This window comes from Papio anubis, chromosome 1 (assembly GCF_008728515.1).
Source record: "Papio anubis isolate 15944 chromosome 1, Panubis1.0, whole genome shotgun sequence".
Taxonomy (NCBI): domain Eukaryota; kingdom Metazoa; phylum Chordata; class Mammalia; order Primates; family Cercopithecidae; genus Papio; species Papio anubis.
The window spans coordinates 82699311-82723963 of NC_044976.1; the positions used below are offsets into that span (position 1 = coordinate 82699311).

Genomic DNA, 24653 nt, shown 5'->3' on the forward strand with positions numbered 1-24653 from the left:
AACTGATAAGGAAAAAACTTGAAGTTTTTTAACTTTTATTTTAGATTCATGGGTACATGTTCAGGTTTGTTATACAGGTAAATTGTGTGTCACAGGGGTTCGGTGTACAGATTATTTCATCACCAAGTAATAACCATAGTATCCAATAGGCAGCTTTTCAGTCTTTACCCTCCTCCCACCCTCCACCCTCAAGTAGGCCCCAGTGTCTATTGTTCCTTTCTTCGTGTCCATATGTGCTTAATGTTTAGCTCCCACTCATGAGAATGTAAGGTATTTGGTTTTCTGTTCCTGCATTAGTTCCTATAGGATAATGACCTCCAGCTCTATCCATGTTGCTGCGCAGCGCATGTTCTTATTCTTTTTTAATGGCTATGTAGTATTCCATGGTGTATATGTGCCACATTTTCTTTATCCAGTCTACTGTTGATGGGCACTTAGGTTGGTTTCATATCTTTCCTATTGTAAATAGTGCTGCAGTGAACATACAGGTGCAAGTGTCTTTATGGTAGAACAACTTATATTCTTTTGGGAATATACTCAGTAATGGGATTGCCAGGTTGAATGGTAGTTCTATTTTAAGTTCTTTGAGAAATCGCCAAACTGCTCTCCACAATGTCTGAACTAATTTACATTCCCACCACTACTGCTATATAAGTATTCCCTTTTCTCAGCAACCTCACCAGCATCTGTTTTCATTATTTTTTAATAGTAGCCATTCTGACTAGTGCAAGATGGTGTCTCATTGTTTTGATTTGTATTTCTCTAATGATTAATGATGTTGAGCATTTTTTCATATGCTTATTAGCCATATGTATGACTTCTTTTGAGACGTGTCTGTTCATGTCCTTTGCACAATATGTAATGGGTTGTTTTTTTGCTTGTTAATTTGTTTAAGTTTCTTACAGATTCTGGATATTAAACCTTTGTTGGACGCATAGTTTACAAATATTTTCTCCCATTTCGTAGTTGTCTATTTGCCCTGTTGATAGTTCTTTTGCTATGCAGAAACTCTTCAGTTTAATTAGGTCCTATTTGTCAATTTTTGTTTTTGTTGCAATTGCTTTTGGCGTCTATATCATGAAATCTTTGCCAGGGCCTGTGTCCAGAATGGTATTTCCTAGTTTATCTTCCAGGGTTTTTATACTTTTAGGCTTTACATTTAAGTCTGTAAACCATCTTGAATTGATTTTTATATATGGTATAAGTAATGGGTCCAGTTTCAATCTTCTGCATATGGCTAGCCAGTTATCCCAGCACCATTTGTTGAATAGGAAGTCCTTTCCCCATCGCTTGTTTTTGTCGACTTCATCAAAGCTCAGATGGTTATAGATGTACAGCTTTATTTCTGTACTCTCTAGTCTGTTACACTGGTCTATGTGTACCATGCTATTTTGGTTACTGTAGCCTTGTAGTACAGTTTGATGTCAGGCAATGTGATTCCTCCAGATTTTTTTGCTTAGGATTCCCTTGGCTATTTGGGCTCTTTTTTGGTTCCATATGAATGTTAGAATAGTTTTCTCTGTTCTGTAAAGAATGTCATTGGTGGTTTGATAGAAATAGCATTGAATCTGTAAATTGCTTTGGGCAGTATGGCCATTTTAATGATATTGATCTTTTTATCCAAGAGCATGGAATGTTGTTCCGTTTGTTTGTGTCATCTATGATTTCTTTGAGTAGTGTTTTGTAATTCTCATTATAAAGACCTTTCACCTCCCCAGTTAGCTGTATCTCTAGGTATTTTATTCTTTTTGTGGCAATTGTGAATGGAATTGCATTCCTGATTTGGCTGTCAGTTTAGGTGCTGTTAATGTATGGTTGTTGTTAGGAATGCTACTGATTTTTGCACATTGATTTTGTATACTGAAACTTTGTTGAAGTTGCTTATCAGCTCAAGCAGCTTCTGGTCAGAGACTATGGGGTTTACTAGGTATAGAATCATATCATCTACAAACAAGAATAGTTTGACTTCCTTTCTTCTTATTTGGATGCCTTTTATTTCTTTCTCTTGCCTGATTGTACTGGATAGGACTTCCAGTACAATGTTGGATAGGAGTAGTGAGAGTAGGCATCCTTGTCTTCTTCTGGTTCTCAAGGGGAATGCTTCCAGCTTTTGCCCATTCAGTATAATGCTGACTGTGGGTTTCTCGTGTCAATAATAAGATGGCACTTATTATTTTGAGGTATTTACCTTTGATGCCTAGTTTGTTAATGATTTTTCACATGAAGGGATGTTGAATTTTATTGAAAGCCTCCTCTGCATCTATTGAGATGATCTTGTGGTTTGGGGTTTTAGTTCCATTTATGTGATGAATCACATGTATTGATTTGCATATGTTGAATCAACCTTGCTTCCCAGGGATAAAGCCTACTTGATTGTGGTGGATTAGCTTTTTGATATGCTGCTGGATTCATTTGCTAGCATTTTGTTGAGGATGTTTGCACCTATGTTCATCAAGGATATTGGCCTGAAGTTTTCTTTTTTTTGTTGTATCTCTGCCAGCTTCTGGTATCAAAATGATTCTGGCCTCATAGAATGAGTTAAGGAGGAGTCCCTCCTCCTAAATTTTTGGGAATAGTTTCAGTAGGAATGGTACCAACTCTTCTTTATACCTCTGGTAGAATTCGGCTGTAAATCCATCTGGTACTGTGCTGCTTCTGGTTGGTAGGCTTTTTGTTCCTGATTCAATTTCAGAACTCATTATTGGTTTGTTTAGGGCTTCAGTTTCTTCCTTCTTCAATCTTAGGAGGTTGTGTTTCCAGGAATTTATCCATTTCAACTAGATTTTCTAGTTTGTATGCATAAAGGTGTTTGTAATAGTCTCTGAGGGTTTTTTAAAAGATATTTTTATGGGGTTGATGGTAATGTCCTCTTTGTCATTTCTGATCTTATTTATTTGGATATTCATTCCTTTCTTCTTTATTAGTCTAGCTAATGGTCTGTATATGGCATTTATTCTTTCAAAGGACCAACCCCTCGATTTGTTCATCTTTTGTATGGTTTTTCGTGTCTCAATTTCATTCAGTTCAACTCAGATTTTAGTTATTTCTTGTCTTCTGGTAGCCTTGGGGTTGGTTTACTCTTGTTTTTCTAGTTCCTCTATGTGTACTGTTAGGTTGTTAATTTGAGATCTTTGTAACTTTTTGACATGGGCACTTAGCAGTATAAAATTTCCTCTTAACACTGTTTTAGGTGTGTCCCAGAGATTCCAGTGTGTTGTATTTTTGTTCTCATTAGTTTCAGATAATTTCTTGATTTCTGCTTTAATCTCATTGTTTACTCAAAACTCATTCAGGAGCAGGTTGTTTAATTTCCTGTACAGTTTTAAGTGACCTTCCTCTTATTGATTTGTATTTTTATTGTGCTGTGGTTTGAGAGTACAGTTGGTATAATTTCCTCTTTTTTGAATTTGCTGAGAATTGTTTTATGGCCAATTGTGTGGTCAGTTTTAGAGTATGTCGCATATGCAGATGAGAAGAATATATATTCTGCCATTTTGGAGGTGGAACGTTCTGTAGATGTCTTTTAGGTCCATTTAGTCAAGTGTTAAGTTCAAGTCCCGAATATCTTAGTTGTCTGCCTTGATGGTCTGTCTAAACTGGCAGTGGGATGTTGAAGTCTCCCGCTATTATTTTGTAGTCATCCAAGTCTCCTAGGTCTCTAAGAACTCATCTTATGAATCTGGGTGCTCCTGTTTTGGGTGCATATATACTTAGGATAGTTACATCTTCTTGTTGAATTGAGCCCATTACCATCATATAGTGCGCTTCTTTGTCATTTTTTTTAAAATCATTGTTGGTTTAAAGTCTATTTTGTCTGAAATTAGAATAGCAACCCCTGCTTTTTTTCTGCTTTTCATTTGTTAGGTAGATTTTTCATCATCCCTTTACTTTGAGCCTGTGTGTGTAATTACGTGTAAGATGGACCTTTTGAAGACAGCATGCAGTTGAGTCTTGCTTCTTTACCCAACTTGCCACTCTGTGCCTTTTAATTGAGACATTTACTCTGTTTCCATTCAAGGTCACTATTGATATGTATGGATTTGATTCTGTTATTGTATTGTTAGCGGGTTATTATGCAGACTTGATTGTGCACTTGATTTATAGTGTCAGTGGTCTATGTATTTAAGTGTGTTTTTGTGGCAGTCAGTAATGGTCTTTCCTCTCCTTATTTAGCACTCCCTTAGGGACCTCTTGAAAGGCAGGTCTGGTGGTAACTAATTCCCTTAGCACTTACTTATCTGAAAATGATCTCATTTCTCCTTCACTTATGAAACTTAGTTTGGCTGTATATGAAATTCTTAGTTGTAATTTCTTTTCTTTAAGAATGCTGAATGTAGGCCTCCAATATCTTCTGGCTTGTAGGGTTTCTGCTGAAAAGTCTGCTGTTAGCCTGATGGGGTTCCATTTGTATGTGACTTGCCCCTTGTCTTTATCTGCCTTTTACATTTTTAATTTCTTTTCAACCTTGGTGAATCTGATGACTGTGTGTCTAGGGGATAGTCATCTTGTGTAGTATCTCACAAGGGCTCTCTGCATCTCCTGAATTTCACTGTTGCCCTCTCTAACAAGGCTGGGGAAGCTTTCATGGGCAATATCCTCAAATATATTTTCCAAGTTGCTTGCTTTCTCACCCTCTCTTTCAGGGACACCAGTGAGTTGTAGATTTGGTCTCTTTACATAATTCCATATTTCTTAACAGTTTTGTTCATTCTTTTTAAATTTTTTTCTTTATTTTTGTCTGACTGAGTTATTTCAGAGAGCCAGTGTATTAGTCCATTTTCACGCTGCTGATAAAGACATATAAATTGCTGAGACTGGGCAGTTTACAAAAGAAAAGGTTTAATTGAACTTACAGTTCCACATGGCTGGGGAGGGAGGCCTCACAATCATGGTGGAAGCCAACCAGGAGCAAGTCCCATCTTATGTGGTTGGCAGCAGGCAGAAAGAGAGAGAGCTTGTGAGGGGAACTCCTCTTTTTAAAACCATCAGAACTCCTGCCTCTTTTTAAAACCATCAGATCTCCTGAGACTTATTCACTACCATGAGAAGAGCATGAGAAAAACCTGCCCTCATGATTCAATTCCCTCCCATGAGGTCCCTCCAACAACATGTGGGATTTCAAGATGAGATTTGGGTGAGGACACAGCCAAACCATATCACTCCACCCCGGCCCCTCCCAAATCTCACATCCTCACATTTCAAAACCAATCATGCCTTTCCAACAGTCCCCCAAAGTCTTAACTCATTTCAGCATTAACTCAAAAGTCCACAGTCCAAAGTCTCATCCGAGACAAGGCAAGTCTCTTCTACCTATGAGCCTGTAAAATCAAAAGCAGGTTAGATACTTCCTAGATACAGTGGGGGTACAGGCATTAGGTAAATATAGCCATTCCAAATGGGATAAATTGGCCAAAACAAAGGGGCTACAGGCCCCCATGCAAGTTCAAAATCCAGCAGGACAGTCAAATCTTTAAGCTCCACAATGATCTCCTTTGACTCCATGTCCCAAATCCAGGTCATGCTGATGCAAGAGGTGGGTTCCCATGGTCTTGGACAGCTCTGCCCCTGTGGCTATGCAGGGTACAGCCTCCCTCCTGGCTGCTTTCATGGCTGGTATTTTCATGGCTGGTCTGCAGCTTTTCCAGGTGCACAGTGCAAGCTGTCAGTGGATCTACCATTCTGGGGTCTGGAGGATGGTGGCCCTGTTCTCACAGCTCTACTAGGCGGTGCCTCAGTAGGGACTCTGTCTGGGAGCTCCAACCCCACATTTCCCTCCATACTGCCCTAGCAGAGGTTCTCCATGAAAGCCTTGCCCCTGCAGCAAACTTCTGCCTGGACATCCAGGTGTTTCCATACATCTTCTGAAATCTAGGCAGAAATTCCCAAACCTCAATTCTTGACTTCTGTGCATTTGCAGGTTCAACACCACATTGAAGCTGCCAAAGCTTGGAGCTTACACCCTCTGAAGCCATGGCCCAAGCTCTATGTTGGCCCCTTTCAGCCATGGCTGGAGTGGCTGGGACACAGGGCACCAAGTCCCTAGGCTGCACACAGCACGGGGACCCTGGGTCTGGCCTACAAAACCATCCTTTCCTCCTAGGCTCTCCTGTGATGGCAGGAGTTGCCATGAAGACCTCTGACATGCCCTGGAGACATTTCCCCCATTGTCTTAGGGATTAACATTTAGCTGTTCATTACTTATGCAGATTTCTGCAGCTGGCTTGAATCTCTCCTCAGAAAATGGAATTTTCATTTCTATCACATTGTCAGGGTACAAATTTTCTGAACTTTTTTGCTCTGTTTCCCTTATAAAACTGAATGCCTTTAACAACACCCAAGTCACCTCTTGAATGCTTTGCTACTTAGAAATTTCTTCCACCAGATACCCTAAATCATCTCTCTCAAGTTCAAAGTTCCACAAATCTCTAGGGCAGGGGCAAAATGCCACCAGTCTCTTTGCTAAAATATAACAAGAGTCACCTTTGCTCTAGTTCCCAACAAGTTCCTCATCCCATCGGAGACCACCTCAGCCTGTACCTTATTGTTCATATCACTATCAGCATTTTTGTCAAAGTCATTCAGCAAGTCTCTAGGAAGTTCCAAACTTTCCCACATTTTCCTGTCTTCTTCTGAGCCCTCCAAACTGTTCCAACCTCTGCCTGTTACCCAGTTCCAAAGTCGCTTCCACATTTTTGTGTATCTTTTCAGCAATGCCCCACTCTACTGGTACCAATTTACTGTATTAGTCCATTTTCACACGGCTGATAAAGACATATCCAAGACTGGGCAATGTACAAAAGAAAGAGGTTTAATTGGACTTACAGTTCCACATGGCTGGGGAGGCCTTACAATTGTGGAGGAAGACAAGGAGGAGCAAATCACATCTTATGTGGATGGGAGCAGGCAAAAAGAGAGAGAGCTTGTGCAGGGGAACTTCTCTTTTTTTTTTTTTTTTTTTTTTTTAAAGATGGAGTCTCACTCTATCACCCAGGCTGGAGTGCAATGGCATGATCTCAGCTCACTCCAACCTCTGCCTCCCAGGTTCAAGTGATTCTCCTGCCTCAGCTTCCCAAGTAGCTGGGATTACTTGTGCCTGCCATCATGCCCAACTAATTTTTGTATTCTTAGTAGAGATGGGGTTTCACCACGTTGGCCAGGCTTGTCTCAAACTCCTGACCTCAGGTAATCCACCTGCCTCGGCCTCCCAAAGTGCTGGGATTATAGGCATGAGCCACCATGCCCGGCTGGGAACTCCTCTTTTTAAAACCATTAGATCTCCTGAGATTTATTCACTATCCTGAGAACAGCATGGGAAAGACCTGCCCCCATGATTCAATTACCTCCCACTGGATCCATCCCTCAACATGTGGGAATTCAAGATGAGACTTGGGTGGGAACACAGTCAAACCATATCAGCCAGTCTTCAAGCTCTGAGAATGTTTCCTCAGCTTGATCTATTCTGCTGAGATTGTATTATGAAACCTTGAAGTAAGTTTTTAAGCTCTACCAGATCAGTTTGATTCTTTCTTAAAATGACCATTTCATCTTCAGTTCCCATATATACCGTAGATTCCTTGGACTGTGTTTTAACTTTCTCCTGAAACTTAATGATCTTTATGCCTATCTATATTCTGAATTATATGTCTGTCATTTCAGCCATTTCAGTCTGGTTAAGAACAATTATTGGGGAACTAGTACAATCATTTGGAGGTAAGAAGACACTCTGACTTTTTGAGTTGCCAGAGTTATTGCACTAGGTTTTTTTATTTTGTTTTGATTTGGTTTTTGTTTTTTGTGTTGTTGTTTTGTTTTGTTTTGTTTTGTTTCATCTCTATGGGCTCATGCTTCTTCAATCTTTGAAATTGCTGTCCTTTGGATGTGATTTTTTTGCCTTTATTTTCTTTAATGCCCTTAGGGCTTTGATTGTGGTATAAGGTGACTGTCTTCATTTCTGCAAGATGTTAGGGGATAAGGCTCAGCTTGGCACTTCTGGGCTGCATGCTGTAACTCTGGGGGGTTGGTACTGGGTCACAGCTTTATTCTCTGGCCCCTTGTGTTTAGCAACCTCCTTTACTGGAGGGGTCGAGGTATTCTCTGTCTGCTGGCCACAACACTCCGATGGGGGATGCTGGCCACAGAGTTTCACTGGGCCAGTGGCAATGGGATCTGTGCTTGCTCATGCATGCCAGCAGCCACAGCAGCATGTCAGGGTGCACACATATCAGCTGGGGAGGAACTTTCCTTCCAAGTTGAGGAGTGAGTGGGAGGCAGGCCAGTATGGGAGAAGCAGCAACTAGAGAGTCATGTAGGCAAGAGAGTTCTCTTCTAAGAGAGGAGACATCCAGACTTACTCACATCCAGGAAAGTAGCTAAAAGAATTGGACAGATTAAAATTGAAATAAATTGAGAAAAGTTAAGTGAAGCAAACTCCCTGAGGATATAGAAAGGGATGAGGTCAAAAGAATATGGAGGAGCAAGGATGTGGAGAAATTTCTTTGTACATTGCGGGTAGAACTATAAAATGGTGCATCTGTTGTGGAAAATAATTTGGCAGATACTCAAAAAGTTAAATATAGCTTTACTGTATGACCCAGCAGTTCCACCCAAAAGAATTGAAAAGAGGGAATTAAACAGATACTTGTACTTGTGCAGTGGTTATTACAGCTTTTGTTGACAATAACCAAAGGTGGAAACATCCCAAGTGTCCATGAACAGATGAACTGATTTTTAAAATGTGCTGTATACATATAATGGAATGTTATTCAACCATAAAAAGGAATGAAGTTCTGATATGTGCTACAACATGGATAAACCTTGAAAACAAGCTAAATGAAATAAGCCAGACAAATATTGCATAATTCCACTTACATGAAATATCTAAAATAGGCAAATTCATACAGATACAATGTAGATTAGAGGTTACCAGAGGCTGAGGGGAGTAGGGAGTTATTAAGTAATGAGTGGATAATTTCTTTTTGGGATGGAGGAAGTGTTTTTAAAATGGCGGCAATAATTCATAACACTATAAATGTAATCAATGTGACCGTATACTTAAAAATGGTTAAAATGGCATATTTCATGTTATATGAATTTTATCCCAATAAAGTTTTTAAAATGTAATGCCAGCATAAAATATGTCATGATTCAATTTGGTCAATAAAATATTCAAGTATTTTATTTTTAAAAATATTAAGGAATTAGCACCGAGCAAGACAGGGTTCTCTTCCTCTGAGTTGGGGGCATAGGTGAAGTTGTGTACAGATATAAATAAGATTGTCCTTATGTGATGGTTAATGTGTCATCTTGATTGGACTAAGAGTTGCCCAAATGGCTGGCAAAACATTATTTCTGGGTGTATCTGTGAGGGTGTTTGTGAAGGAGAGTAGTATTTGAATCAGTAGGCTGGATAAAGAAAATGGCCCTAACATGTGGGTGAGCATCACCTAATCCCATCATGGCCCTAATAGAGTAAAAATGTGGAGAAAGGGTAAATCACTCTGTTTAACCTGAGACATCCATCGTCTCCTGCCCTTGGAAATCAGAGCTTCTGGTTCTCAGGCCTTCAGACTCTGACTGGACTTGCATCATCAGCCCCACCTCACCCTCCCATTCTCAGTCCTTCAGACTTGGACTGAATTATACCACTAGCTTTCCTCTTTTCCCAGCATGCAGGTTGGTCATATCTAACCAGTATCTCATTGGTTCTGTTTCTCTGGAGAACCCTGACTAATACTTTGTCTTCATGGACATTAACAGAGTTCCTTACAGTCTCTATTTCCTTTGCTAAACAAGAGTCAAGCTCCTCTGCTTGGGGTGGATAGGGATTGGTACAGATTTAATAAGGAACTGGAGGAGAGCAGTGAAGGTTAAGAATGGCCACTAAGGGGATGGGAGAGGGAGATGACCAAGGATAACGAAAGAACAGTTGAGGTATTCTACTGGCCAGCTGCAATTGGTACACTGCAAATGTGTGGTGTTTCATCTTCATGGTTTCTTGATTTTTTTCCGCAGCTGCACTAGGTAGAGGAGTTAGAGAAGCTGGATTGCTGGACTCATCCTGGATGGGGGGTTTGTGGGATGGACACTGCAAAAAGCTAATGGCTTAAGAGGGCTATTTTAGAGGGCTAATAAAAGAATTGTTCCCAGGCCAATCATCAGGTTCAGACTTGGTATGAAAAAGGAGTCAGAAAGGGACTGATAACCCTGGAGACAGTGGAGTTGACATGAAAAAGTGGGTTTAATGAGAGTGAGGAGTGAGAGACAGAACAGAATATTGGGCTTTCAACGTTGCAGAGATAGGACTCCTTTAGTTGACGACGTGATAAGAAGAGGTTGTAAATGTGAAGGAGAAATTGTAGAAATGTTTGGTGTATTAAAGTAGACCAACAGATACGACAAGTAGTGTATAATGGCTTAATTATAGTAGAATTTTATTTCTTGCTCCTACAAATAGTCCAAGGTAGCTAGTGGGGATTTTCTGCTTCACTGTCATTCAAAGACCCAGGTGAAGGAGGCCTTGTTATCAGTTGAATAGCTTTCAAGATCATCTGGGCATTGATGTAAGTTAGCATAAGGAAAAAGAGCAAGAAGCCTGTGCAGGTAGTTTTATGAGCCTGAAAGAGGCATGCATCATCCCTTCCCATCTCATTGGCCAGAGCTTAGTCACATGGCCACACTAAGTTTCAAAGAAGCCTGGGAAATCTGTAGTTGTGTGTCCTGCAAAAAGAGCAACCAGCAGCTCCCTTTTTAAAAGCATTTGTTGTTTTGATGCTGCTGCTCAGTTTAGTTCTTAAGTCCAGAGATAAATTTTGAAAAGGCTAACAGTGAAAGACCCTTCACAGAATTACAAGAAACTATTTTAAAATTCAGATGGAACAACAATAACAAAAAAGCTCATATAGCCAAGACAATCCTAAGCAAAAAGAACAAAGCTGGAGGCATCATGCTACCAGACTTCAAACTATACTACAAGGCCACAGTAACCAAAACAGCATGATATTGGCATAAAAACAGACACCTAGACCAATGGAACAGAATGGAGAACTCAGAAATAAGACCACACGTCTACAACCATCTGATCTTTGACAAACCTGACAAAAACAAGCAATGGGGAAAGGATTATCTATTTAATAAATGGTGTTGGGAGAACTGGCTAGCCATATGCAGAAAACTGAAACTGGACCCCTTCCTTACACCTTATACAAAATTAACTCAAGATGGATTAAAACCTTAGATGTAAAACCCCAAACTATAAAAACCCTAGAAGAAAATCTAAGCAATACCATTCAGGACATAGGCACGGGCAAAGATTTCATGATGAAAACATCAAAAACAATTGCAACAAAAGCAAAAATTGACAAATGGGATCTAACTAAAGTAAAGAGTTTCTGCACAGCAAAAGAAGCTATCATCAGAGTGAACAGGTAACCTATAGAGTGGGAGAAAATTTTTGAAATCTATCCATCTGACAAAGGTCTAATATTCAGAATCTACAAGGAATTTAAACAAATTTACAAGGAAAAAAAACCCATTAAAAAATGGGCAAAGGACATGAAAAGACACTTCTCAAAAGAAGACATTAGTGCAGTCAACAAACATGAAAAAAGCTCAACGTCACGGATTATTAGAGAAATGCAAATCAAAACCACAGTGAGATACCATCTTACATCAGTCAGAATGGCAATTATTAAAAAGTCAAGAAACAACAGATGCTTACAAGGTTGTGGAGAAGTAGGAATGCTTTTACACTGTTGGTGTGAATGTAAATTAGTTCAACCATTGTGGAAGACAGTGTGGCAATTCCTCAAAGATCTAGAATCAGAAATACTTTGATCCAGCAACCCCATTACTGGGTATATACCCAAAGGAATATAAATCATTCTATCACAAAGATGCATGCACATGTCTGTTCATTGCAGCACTATTCACAATAGCAAATACATGGAATTAACCCAAATGGCCATCAATGATAGACTGGATAAAGAAAATGTGGTACATAGACACCATGGAATGCTGTGAAGCCATGAAAAGGAATGAGATCATGTCATTTGCAGGGACATGGATGGAGCTGAAAGCCATTATCCTCAGCAAACTAATGCAGGAACAGAAACCAAATACTGCATGTTCTCACTTGTAAGTGGGAGCTGAAGAATGAGAACACATGGACACAGGGAGGGGAACAACACACACTGGGGCCTGTCAGGGGTAGGGTGGGGAGAAGGAGAGCATTAGGAAAAACAGCTAATGCATGCTGGGCTTAATACCTAGGTGATAGGTTGATAGGTGCAACAAACCACCATGGCGCACATTTACCTATGTAACAAACCTGCACATCCTGCACATGTACTTAAAATAAAATTAAAATTAAAATTAAAAATTTTTTTAATCAGCTGAAGAAGACTTATTTGACAATCTATGGGAGGTTTTCAATTCTAGCTATATTTTGTAAATCTATTATTTTTAAACATCTGCCTAGTTTCATCTCTATGACCCAGTTTTCTCATTTGATAAAATGGGTTTTACTTATTTTCCTTCATCAGAAATGTGTTTAAGGGTTTTTTTGTTTTTTGTTTTTTGTAATACAGACCCTTTATCACCTACTTTGTGCCAGCAGAAAATATTAACTAACACTACGAAATACTCATGAAGTCACTGAAAGCATTAGCCCTTACAGTGAGCCAAAATGGATTTTGTATCCGATTTAAGTGCAAAAGCCATTTTGCTTGTGACTGTTACTTCAACAAATGAAATAAAGACATTTGAGCCACACAAATAGTTTCCCTCTGAATAAGCTGCTCAGTGTTCATTTTTAAATAAGGTGAAGCCTCCCCAAAGTGTATATTATCCACTCTAAATTTCCCACCAATAGGAAGGCAAGGCAAGCACAGCCATCAGCTGAGAGTCATTGGCTGGGAATGTTGAGCCCATAGTCACTCCACCCACAAGGAGCTGCTGAAAGGGGGTGGGGCGGGGGTGGAGGCATGTGAAAGATCTGTACAACAAAGAGGAACTTCTCTCCAGAAGATACTTTATCCCAAGAGCCATGTGATAGTATTCAAAAGGCCTTGGTGTAAACTTGAATAGTTCACCATCTTCCTTTCCAACCTTATATGGAAATTCTTCCGAAAATAAACCCTGACTTGGTGGGGAAATGCTGTTTAAAGAAACATGGTGAATTACCACAAAGCACTAGGTGTGCCTCAAAATGCTTCCTCCTCTGATATTAAGAAGTCTTATCACCAGTTGGCTCTGCAGGTGCACCCAGACAAGAACCCAGGGAACAAGGAGGCATCTGAGAAGAAATTCAAACAAGTAGCAAGAGGCCTATGAGGTCTTGTCTGATGCCAGGAAATGAGTATGACAAATCCAGAAGGAACCAAACCAAAAGGGAAACAGAGGAGGTGGCAGAGACAAAAAACATTTGGAGGAGGAACTATGCATTCTCAGGATTCTCAGGAGATAATTTTTCCATTGGCCTTGCGGGTAAAGCCAGGAGATTCCACTCCTCCATCTTTAATGTGACTCCCATGTTGGACACAGGATTTTCCATTTTCGTATCTCTGGGCTCCAGAGCAACTACCCCTACCTCTGAGACATTTGAACCCTTTGTAAGCAGCGGAATGAGAAACTTCAGACTGGTCACCACTTGTAGCCAGACAGTAAATGGCAAGAGAGTTGTTACAAAGAAAGTGCTGGAAGATGTGAGGGGGAAGAATGAAGCAGAAAAAGAAAGACTGTTTCATGAGATTCCTCCACATCATTGGTAAGAAGTTGCCACTGTGTTCTTTAACAGGGAGATTTTCATATGAGGCTGGGGTGTTTTGATGCTTATGAAAGACTGAATTGGAATTTGAGAATGTGTTGAACGAGAATGGACAGAGGTCAGCTTAGTTCAAACCTCTCATTTCACAGAGGAGGGGGATAATGTGCCTGATGTTGCATAAGAACCTAGTAAGTAGCGGGGTAGAGCATCCATCCCCGGTCTTCTGATTCTAAATTGAGCCTCCTTTCCCTTATGCACCATCTGGGACAGTAGAGGCCACCACCATAAATATGGCCTTCCCAGTCAGCGCAGAGCCCTGCCATCATAAATTCCATTGACTTCTCTTCAACGTTTTTTCCTGCCCTACCTTGTAATTGCCTAGTTGCCTGTATTGATGGCTACTGTTTGTCTCTTCCTAGGCTCTTTTCTCTTTGCTGCTTCTGTTCCTACCTATTCTTTTTTCCTATACATTTCCCATGGACCATATCACAAATAGCTTCAATTCAGTTACCTAGGTATAGATTAATGTTGGCAGAGAGAATGAGTGAAAAGTAAATGGGTTAAGATCTTTATATGCTTTTAAAATTTATACTTTTTTTAATTTTAATTTTTTAGAGATAGGATCTCACTATGTTGCCCAGGCTGGCCTTGAATTCCTGGGCTCAAGCAATCCTCCCACCTCAGCCTCTCAAGTAGCTGGGACTACAGGCATATACCACCATACCCAGCTTTTATATGCTTTTTTCAATAGCTAACATTTATTGAGTGATCAGTGCATGTCAGGAATTCTACTTCACAAAAGTTATCTCAATAATACTTTCAGCAGTGAAATACGGTAGTTACTTTCCCCCATCACATAAGATAAGAAAATGAGGCTTAGAAAAATTCAGTAATGTGCCCTAGGCCCCACTAATAAGCAATAAAGTAGTGTCTTAGTCTAAATCACATGCTTAGCTAGTGAGCTGTAATATCTATGCATCCTACTCATTTATTTTTAAATCTAGATTCTTGCCATCATTGGAAATTTAAACCTATCATCTCTAAACTCTACTTCCATGAATGAGTACTTGCTGGAACTTAATAAGTATGTAAACATTTTTTATTGCCCAACAGAAACCTGAAGGTTACTTTTACATGAAGACACAATCAATGTGAAAGTTTTACTGACACTAACAAATGATTATCAGTTAACACACAATTCCCAAGACATGAAATATCTTTTTGTTTTGGACCTCATCATGATGTACATGCAAAATCTTGGTTTTGTTTTGTTTAGCTGGAGTTGGTCACACTCCAACCCCTTCATTTATGTTAATACACAGACTGGGATCCAGAGGAGTTGTTCCTTATGGAAAGTTAGTGATAGAGTCTGCATTAGAACCTGTCTTCCAGTTTCCAATCCCAAGCTCATTGTAGTACAGCATGCTGTTGGCAGAATTTGGATTTCACTTGCATCCCATGGAAGTTATGTATCAAATTATTAGCTTTCTTAATCAGGGAACTTTCCTGTGTGTACAATTTGTATGAAACGAATGTTTTATGTAGTCTTTGAACTTTTTAATCTCAGTGAATTTTCTGAGCCTAAACAGGAATATGCCTACATCTTTCTGGCAAAGGGGAGCACACTGGCAGAAAGGAAGCAGAAGGTGGATTTGGAATCAGAACACATCCCATTTCTTTCAAAGCCTATCCATTTCCACTTAATAGTCACTGAGAACCTCCTACATGTCGGGCACTGTGGGTGGTGCTTTGCATCCATCATTTCTAATCTCTAAAGTCCTTCATGGGTTTGTTTCCATCTTAAGGTGAGGAAATTGAGGCTCAGGGCAGTTAAGTCCCCTACCCAGGGTCACATAGCAGTTTCTGGAGACAAGATTCAGTTTGCAGCTTGCCTGACCGTAAGCTTCACTTTCATTATGCTCTATTCCACTCTCATTCCTTTGAGCTGCTCTAGTCAGGGTTTAAGAGGAATGTTTGGTTGTATGTATGAATTAACTATATTTATTTCAACATTTCTAAAATGAGGATTTCCAGATGGAGCTTTCTTTTACCAACCCTGGTCTGAGGTGAACTGCAGTGTGTCTACTGAACAAAGGGAAAATCAGACTGGAGCATGAAACATGATTTTTCCATTTTGTCTTAAGTAAAATCCAAATTTCAGCATTTTTCACAGGCATAGTTGGCTTTTGACAGAAATGCTGAGTTGTCAAAGGACTTTTTGCCAGCAAAGGTTTTTTAAAAATTCACTTTGAGTTAGTCGAGGAAGTTTTCTTGGTGTATAGAAATGAAAGCAGTGTCATCTCTTCCTGATGTCTGTTTAAAACATGTAGTAAGTGAGGTGTGAGCACACAACAGCCAAGGAAAGATAGAGGGCAAGAGGGCTTTGCTGTTCAGTATAACATTCCGAGCCAGTGTGCAAGACACAGCGTGAGCTTTAAGGTCACATCTAATTCGGTCTCTGACCTCACAGTGTCTTCAGCACGGCTACTGTGGTTTCCAGGGGCCAGAGGCTCCTCTGCCAGGTCTCAGACGTGCAGGTTTCACTAATCGGCAATCTCTAGGATTACTACTTGGCTAATAGGAAGAAAAGTACTTTAGGATTATTGAGTCAATTCCTTTGTCCTTAAGGAATTTCCTGCTCTTGTACTATGAATCAGCTGCTTTTTAATGTTACAGTCTCTCACAAATTAATGTGAGACATTTTATGTTCTGGTAGCTGACAGAATAAAGATTTCCCAAACTGAAAACCACCATAGACCAGGGAGAAGTAATTCCTTGTTCTGCTCTGGTTCATATTAGGTGGGTGACAAGTAAAACGAGGATCTGGTCCTGTCGAGAATGATGGAAGGGATAATGACAAGTGATTGTATAACTCATAGCTCAGGGAGCATTTGCAAGAGCAGTTTCTCATAGAATCTTGTCAGAAATCCCACCAAGGAGGAAAGAGAAGAGAAGGGACTTGCCTAAGGTCACAAAGTGGGTGTTTCTTCAGCCGCCTAGCCTGCTGCTATTTCTCCCACACTCTCAGGAATTCAAAGCACATCTTCTTCCCAGCCTGGCAAGCAAGGCACATGAGAGTTGGAGGAGCTGCCCTGGGGATGGTGTGGGAGGGAGTCTGTTTTATGTAGTTGCAGCTACACACGGTGTCCCCATGTCTGTCGGTCAGTGGAGGAGGTAGGTACAGAAGTATGTGGGTATAACCATGAACAGAAATGTCATGACTCACCGACCGCGCACAGCTGGTTTAACTCTTGAATCCAAGTCACCTAAGAACCAGCTCAGGTTCTTAAGAGACACAAGGTCCCCACAGCAAACAATAACAAAAATAATGTGGCATTCAGCATTCTTCTCAGTGCTTCCTTTCCAAAAGTTTCAAACCACTTTGCATATTTGGGATCCCCATCTCTTTTGTGAGAAGCCTGTTTTTATTTCACCCAAAGTTTTGTAGTCTCTCCCAAATACCTGGAGTACAGCGTACCTGACTCTGCCTAAGGGTGCAGGGAATGCACTCTGAGCAGAACAGGGAAGGGATTTTCAGCTGGCGGGGCCCTACCCCTCACTGCCTTATTTGGAAGTTTGAGAGGGAGTGTGGTAGAGAAACTCACCTTGGAGAGGTTGATTTTTGGGTTGAGGCAGGATGGTTCCCCCTTTAAAGGGCAGGAAAGTCTCCCAGACGGTGAGTCATTTTTCTAATGCCCAATGTTGCAATTGTGAAGACTCCAGGAAACCCAAGACTCTAGTCCCCATAGGATCATCTAAAAACCATATATTTAAGTATCAAGAGAAGCAGAGGGGGATTATAAAAAGAACATTGACTTTGGCTGCAGGTATATGAGAGTTCAAATTCTATGCACCCCTTTCCTAATTTCTTGATCTTAGAGGGTGAACTTCTTGCTTGATCCTTGGCTTGCCTGTAAAATAGATATGATCATCTCTGCCCATTGTAATTTACAGAGTTGTTTTAGAAATTAAGTTCATGGAAAATTCTGCATAAACTTTAATAGATTTTATAAATGGAAAGTGTCATTATTCTTTTCAGAAGCAACATCTTTGATCCTTCAGGGTACATGCAGTAAGCTTGCTATCTGCTTTTTAAGATGTGATGTTTGTGATAGGATCTTGAAAGCAAGATCAGCTATGGATTGTGTTTAATGCCAAAATATAGCTAAAAGATGTAAGATAAAAACAGAGGATTGCATTTTTTTCCATTTTGGCACTACTACAAATGTTATATTTTTAGCTTGGGCACAATTGGTACGACTTTTACTTCTGAACTTCCTTTTTTCTTCATTATCCTTGAGCTTTTGGACTCACATGTTGGCTTTACCTTCTGCTTCCATTATAGGAAATTGATGGAAAATCCCTGCTATTGATGACAAGAAATGATGTGTTGACAGGACTTCAGTTAAAATTGGGGCCTGCTCTGAAAATCTACGAATATCATGTAAAACCTCTGCAGACAAAGCATTTAAGGAACAACTCTTCATAGTACAAATTGGGGTCTTCGACCTCAAAAAATACATGATGACATAATTTAGTTTCATGTGATGAAACTTTGTAAACAGAATACATACATGTGTATATGTAAAGAATTTCAATCAAATGAAACGTTATCCTATTGGATAGACTAGGCAATTCATCAGCTGACCTGAAATCAGCCAGGAGGAGCAAGGACAAGATGCGCACAGGGTGGTTTTCCTCATGGAGTTTGTCAAATAGAATGATCTTTGACACGATTAGACACTCCTCCCCACAAAGGCTTTGAAATCATAAGGATTTTCCTCATCTCTTTATAGATTGCTTTCCCAAAATCTTTATAAAAGAATTTAATTGAATGACCATCTTTTGGTTACAGATGTAGGATGAGTAAAAACAAGAAAATTTGGGGAGGGGGAGAAAGACGAAAGGGATTGCTGTCTCCCTTGAATTCCTCTGCTCCTTAGAGCTTGTGTTACTTGGATGGAATTGCCGACACCCTTTTTTATAGAGGGTTCTCCACTTGACCTTATTAAGGTTTTATTGGGATATGCTGCAGTGTTTGAAATGAACATGCATCAGCCCCTTCAGGAGCAGAATCATAGCTCTGAAAAGAGAAGCTCCGTTGTGTACTGAGGATATCCATCCATATTCAGCTAGCTTTCAAATGGGGTAATGATATTTTCTGCATAGATTTTCTTTTAAATTGGTTCTTTGTTTCTGAAGAAAGGATTTTTTTTAACTTCATGGTTTTATTTATAATAATTTGTTTCTGAAGAAGTTTGCTGAGAGTTACAGGTCAAAAAGCCTTGTTACTAGTACAGAATATTTTTTTATATATTCCTTCATGATGGTGTAATTTTTTTAATTGTCCTATGCTTTGTTCAGTTCCTGGGTTAAGTACTTGTTTTTAAGAGCTTGGAAAAAGTGGGCTTGCTACATCTCTGTTCAAAGAGACATTTGTTCAATCTCTGTGTGTCAACGCCTTGTTGAATTGGTGCTTTGTGTTTGCAATAAAGCATTGCTTCAGTTTCTTGCCAGTGTATCTTTGATCTTTTCTGTTTGGTTGCTTCTTCAGTTGGGATTAAGGATTAAGGTCTCCTGGAAACCAGGGAAAGAAAATTAAGCATTTTGGGGGGAAAAAACTTTAGAGGTAGAAACTGTATAAATCTATGTGTGGATTTATCTTCTTTTTAAAGTGAATCATTCGAGTGGATCTCATTTCTTCTCTCATCCCCAATTTTAGGTATTATTTTAGCCAAAGATTTTTTTTGTTTGCTGTAGGCCAGGGCGGGGTCATGATTTTTTTGAAATTCTAATAAAAGCTACTGACTTTCTCTGCAGACAGAAGCTCACATTTCCACATACAAAACTTGCAGAGAGTTGGTGGACTCATAATTTCCCTCTTCCTCCTCCTCGAGTTAAGAGTTCCTATTTTAGAGAATACCATAATTCAGTCCCCTGTGGAGATAATTTCTTGAAAGAACAGAAAGTCTGAAGATGACAGTGAAAAAAACACAGGAAGTGGTATAGATAGTAGGTGGGTTTAAAAATGCATTCCAAATTAATTCAATTATAGAGCGTACGGAGTATCTGAAATTTAAGTAATGCTTTGTTTTCACTGTAAGTGGGAAAAGTGGTTACAAAAGAGACTTTTTTTATCTCCAAGTTACCACAGTCTACCTAAGACAGAAAACACAAGTAAAAGGCAAAATATATAGTTAAGTGTTGTGAGGAGTGATGGAGACAAAAGGTGAGAATGGCAGCTGCTGGAGACCTGGATAGGAAAGAAGGGATTCCTGGATCAAGCAGAAGGAAGATGGAATGAGGATCTTGATGAAAACCTCTGTGAAGGAGTTTTCTGCAGTAAAATCATGATGATGTTTGACCCGTCTCTACCTCAAAGGGATAGTATGAGGTATTTCTAAGCCTTGCTTTTGTGCACCCACCTGATATGTTCTGTAGTCATTTGGAATAGGTTTGGTTGTGAGCGATGGAAACTGTCTCTCCCACACCCACCAATTAATAAACTAGATAGACACCTACTTCCCTCTCATGTAAATGTCCAGATAGCGGGACCAGAGGTGGTGCGGCCCTACATGATGGTAAGAACACAGTTTCCACCTGTGGTTTTTTTCCATCATGCATGACATCCATTCCCAGAATCATTTCATAAGTAGATGCTATTTTTTGCCATCATCATTTGAATTCCGACCAGTGGGGAGAAGAAAGGGGAAAGGAACAGACCTTCCTTTAAGGATACTTCCAAGAAATTGTACCTACTACTTCCTTTCATATCTTGTGGACTGGAAGTCAATCACATTACTTGAAATATTTCATGTTTTTATTGGAAACCATGAGCCCAGTTAAAATTCAAATTTCCATTATTCTGTAGATAACGGAAAACGGATATTGAAAGACAACTTGCTGTTACTGCTGTCAGTTGACCACTAAACACTCATAGCAAATGACACTAAAAGGGTGTCTTTGGTGGTATTTTTTCTCGAGATTTGAACTTGCGTTCAACTAAGTCAACTAAACCTCAGATTTGGACTCCTCTATGAGTACTTGGGGACGAGTGGAATTGAAAAGCAAACAGAAAAGTATAAAATCATCCTTCAGTCTCTGATGAGAACTTTCAGGCAAAATTAGCAATTTAAAGATAGTCTGCCTTTCCTACACTCAGCATAAAGGCCTAGGAGAGGCAGGCCTGCACACCTTGGCAACAGCTCAAGGTGATTTCATCTCCCTCTATTTAGGGGAAAACCAATGTGATCAAAATAGGCCAAAAAGAGAGGCCGGAAGTACTTGAAATTCAGCAGGTAGGCAACCTTTGTCTCCAGACAGCTGTAAAAACCAGAGACGTCTGGTTCCTTTTCATATCACACTGGATTTCCGTTCATGTGATCTGGATCTGCAATGAGTAGCAGATACATGTGCTGTGTGGGGAAGCACTTCATGGCTGTGAGTGTGCCCTGATGGCAATATATTTAATGGCGAAGGTTTATACGAGAATTGGCAAATGTTGAATTTGATTATTCTCAACCAGAGAAGCAGACAGGATATCAGAATCAGAAGGAATTTGAGAAAGTAATTGCTACTCCCCGCCACCCCCACATTTGAACCTCTGGTTCAGACTCTGCAGAGGAGATTGAATGAATTGATTTAAAGGTGAGGTCACAAACTGGCCACTTTTCAGTGGAATCTAAGCCAACATGTTTTACTTTGGCCAATGCAGTATGTGTGTGTTTTAAAAACCACATTTACCCACTTCTAGTGAGGCTGAAAACTCGAATTTGTTACTCTTCCATTCCCTAATATCTTAAAACCAGCAACTTTACACTTACGTTAACGTAACCCCCGCCAAACACACACCCAACCCGATCTAAACAAAAAAAGCAGAAAAACAGTGAGTTCATTCAGGAATTGAAAATTGCAAATAGATTCAGCTGAAAAGAAAACAAGCTAGCATATTGCATTGGAATGTGCAGCAGACTTGAGCATCATTTTTTATACCTAGTGGGTATGATGAATATGAGGAAAAAAAGGCCAGTTGGTAACAGTCTTTTCTTTCTGTCCTCAACAAATATCCTACGTGAATACAGGGTGGGGTTTTTTGTTGTTGTTGTTGTTTGTTTGTTTGTTTGAGACGGAGTCTCGCTCTGTCGCCCAGGCTGGGGTACAGTGGCGTGATCTCAGCTCACTGCAACCTCCGCCTCCCGGGTTCAAGCAATTATCTGAGTCAGCTCCTGAGTAGTTGGGATTACAGGCACCCGCTACCACGCCCGGCTAATTTTTGTATTTTTAGTAGAGACGGGGTTTTACCATCGTGGCCAGGCTGGTCTTGAACTCCTGACCTCGTGATCCACCCGCCTCGGTCTCCCAAAGTGCTGGGATTATAGGTGTGAGCCACCGCACCCGACCGAATACAGGTTTTTGTCTCTCTGAGATTAGCTTCTGCAGTCAGGGGCACACACTGTCCTTCAGTTGCATTAGCGAAATATATCTTTGGGGGAATTTAATTTGCAAAAGTCTAATGACCCACCATTGCCCAGCCACTCCCATATTTGGAAGCCAAATGCAAAAGGAACTTACTGGTGGTGATTCATCTGTCTTTGACAGTCTTTGTAAATGGGATCTGCAGGGGTCAGGTCTGGGCCCAGAGCCATTAAGTGTTTTCTGGAATGATTTGGAAGATGAAGTTAAATGTTCAAAGAGCTGATTGCTGCAGGACAGATATGCCTCTTAGGAGAAAACTTGTTAATTCTGCTTCTAAACCAGGAGGAACAGAAGCCACAGGAAGGAGAGAGCCAGCAATGGATGCATTAATGAACAGCTCGTTAGTTTCATGCTATAGCTCCATGGGCAATTAAGGAGTCTGGGTACCATTTCTAGCCAGTCGTGGCAGTACTATAGAGCAAGAAGAAGATTAAAATGATCGCATCCAAGTGATTGGTGAGCGTGGCTGTCTTACGTCTTAGAATCCCTTGGAGGTGGTGAACCCCAAGGAAGAATTGTGTCTAGCCTAACACTGGAGCATAATAATGGAGGATCCTGTGGCTAAAGCGAGTTGATATCCCTGCACCTCAGTTAAGTCAGAGTGTTCCTGTCCACAACTGTCTTCAGGGAGAAATCAAGAAAGCTGGGGATGCCAGGCCATTTCCAAATAGAAACTGTGCCCCTCTTCCACAGAACAAGTACACGAAACAACCTACCACCTATTTTGAAGAAGTGGGAAAGGGGTAAGTAAAGGTGTAAATAAAACTGAACATACTCGTTACCTGCAGAGGATGCCTGATTCAACCAGATAAAGGGAAATATGCTGCAAAATGATTGATGCTATTACCCAGGCACCATCCATGGGGCATCTTTGGTCAGAGGGGTTAGAGGCCTTAAGCTTCCAGCAAAGTGAGATAAAGCAACCAAGGAAAGTTTTGCCATGAGGGCCTCCAACTCTGTCACTGGAGATCTGTGGCAAAGTTTTCCAAATTAAATGTCTTCTTTCTGAATCAAAGGGAGCAGAAGCATTCAGCAAATTGTGTTTCATAGCCTTTTTCAATGATTACATTTTATTTTTATGTGCGGGGGAATATGTGATTTGAGAAAATATGATAGATTTCATCAGATTATAAACACATTTTCAGTGCAAGTCAATAAAACTCCAAGCCACCGGCAATTTCTGCCTATAATAATTAGTGTTTGGGATAATATTCTGTCTGCTACACCTGAACCCAACGACACCAGTTGAGATACACAATAGGTAGGAGGTGAAGTCACTGAAGTTGCACCAGATAGACCTGAGCTTGAATCCAGTCCTGCCGTTTACTTGACATGGGAACTTGGGTAAGTCATATGGCTCCTCTTAGCCTCAGGAACTTCATCTATTCTCTAGTGCAGATGCGGAAACAGAGCAGAGCAGCACCAGCCTAGCAGTGCCCAATAGAAACAGAATGTGAGCCATTTAAATAAATTAAAATTTTCCAGTAATCACATTTGGAAAGGTGACCCAGGAAAAAATAATTTAAATAATATGATTTTAAGTCAATTTATCCAAATATTATAGTTTTAATATATAGTCAACGTAAAAATTATTATGATATATTTTGTAAAATCTTTTCATTTGCCTTTGAAATCCAGTGTGTATTTCATGCTTACTGCACATCTCAGGACAATGTAGCTCAAGTGTATCATTCAGGATTAGTTTTAGTTGATAAAAATAACAATGACTTAAGATAGAAATTCTCTATGATGCATATGAGTTGAAGGTAAGCAGTTCAGGGATGGCAGGGCTGCTACATAATGGTAGGGTCTCATTCCTTTTGTGTGGCTCCACCACCCTCAACACATAGTTCCCCATGTAATCCAACGTGGCTGCTTGGGCTTCAGTTATCACAACTGCATTCCAGCCAAGCAAAAGACGTAAAGAAGGACACCTCGTATGAGAAACTGCGCATAGCACTTTCCCTGACATCCCTTTAACAAGAACTTAGTCATTTGGTGATACCTAGCTGCAGGGGAGGTTGGAACTGTAGTCTTTATTTCAGGAAGCCAAGTATCCAGATAAATAGGGACAGGAGGGTGGATACTTTGGAGAAGCTGGCAATTCTTCTATAGTACCAGTCTCATAAGTTGATGGAAGACTGAGGAGAGTACACTGTACAGTTGTTTGTATTACATTAAAAATGCATTAAAAATATGGTTTTATTACTATGATCTCATTCCACTTCAAGCTCAGTACTGTCACAGAATTAATTAATGTATGCTGAACCTAAATACTGCTGATGGGATGCATCCTAATACTGCTAAAATAAAATATTATTATAGGTGGATGAAAATGGATATTGGGTGGTTCTAGATGCTTTGTTTTCAAAAGGTCACATAAACCAAAAAAAAAAAAAAGAAACCTTGCATTATT

At 40.1% G+C, this 24653-nt stretch overlaps 1 protein-coding gene across 5 annotated transcripts in view; it reads left to right on the top strand.

Annotated features, from left to right (window-relative positions):
- SAMD13 (sterile alpha motif domain containing 13) overlaps window positions 1–19274 on the top strand; it is a 49377-nt gene extending 30103 nt beyond the window's left edge. For 2 of the 5 annotated variants that reach the window (XM_017962994.3, XM_009211873.4), the window contains one exon: window positions 18108–19273. In XM_017962994.3, coding sequence (XP_017818483.1) covers window positions 18108–18251 — 144 coding nt within the window. In that variant the 3' untranslated portion in view covers window positions 18252–19273. Of the gene's footprint in view, window positions 1–12315; window positions 13763–18107 lie in introns of those variants that run through there. The other 3 variants (XM_017962983.3, XM_017962984.3, XM_017962996.3) reach the window with 3 other exon arrangements.
- Window positions 19275–24653: the final 5379 nt, after the last annotated feature.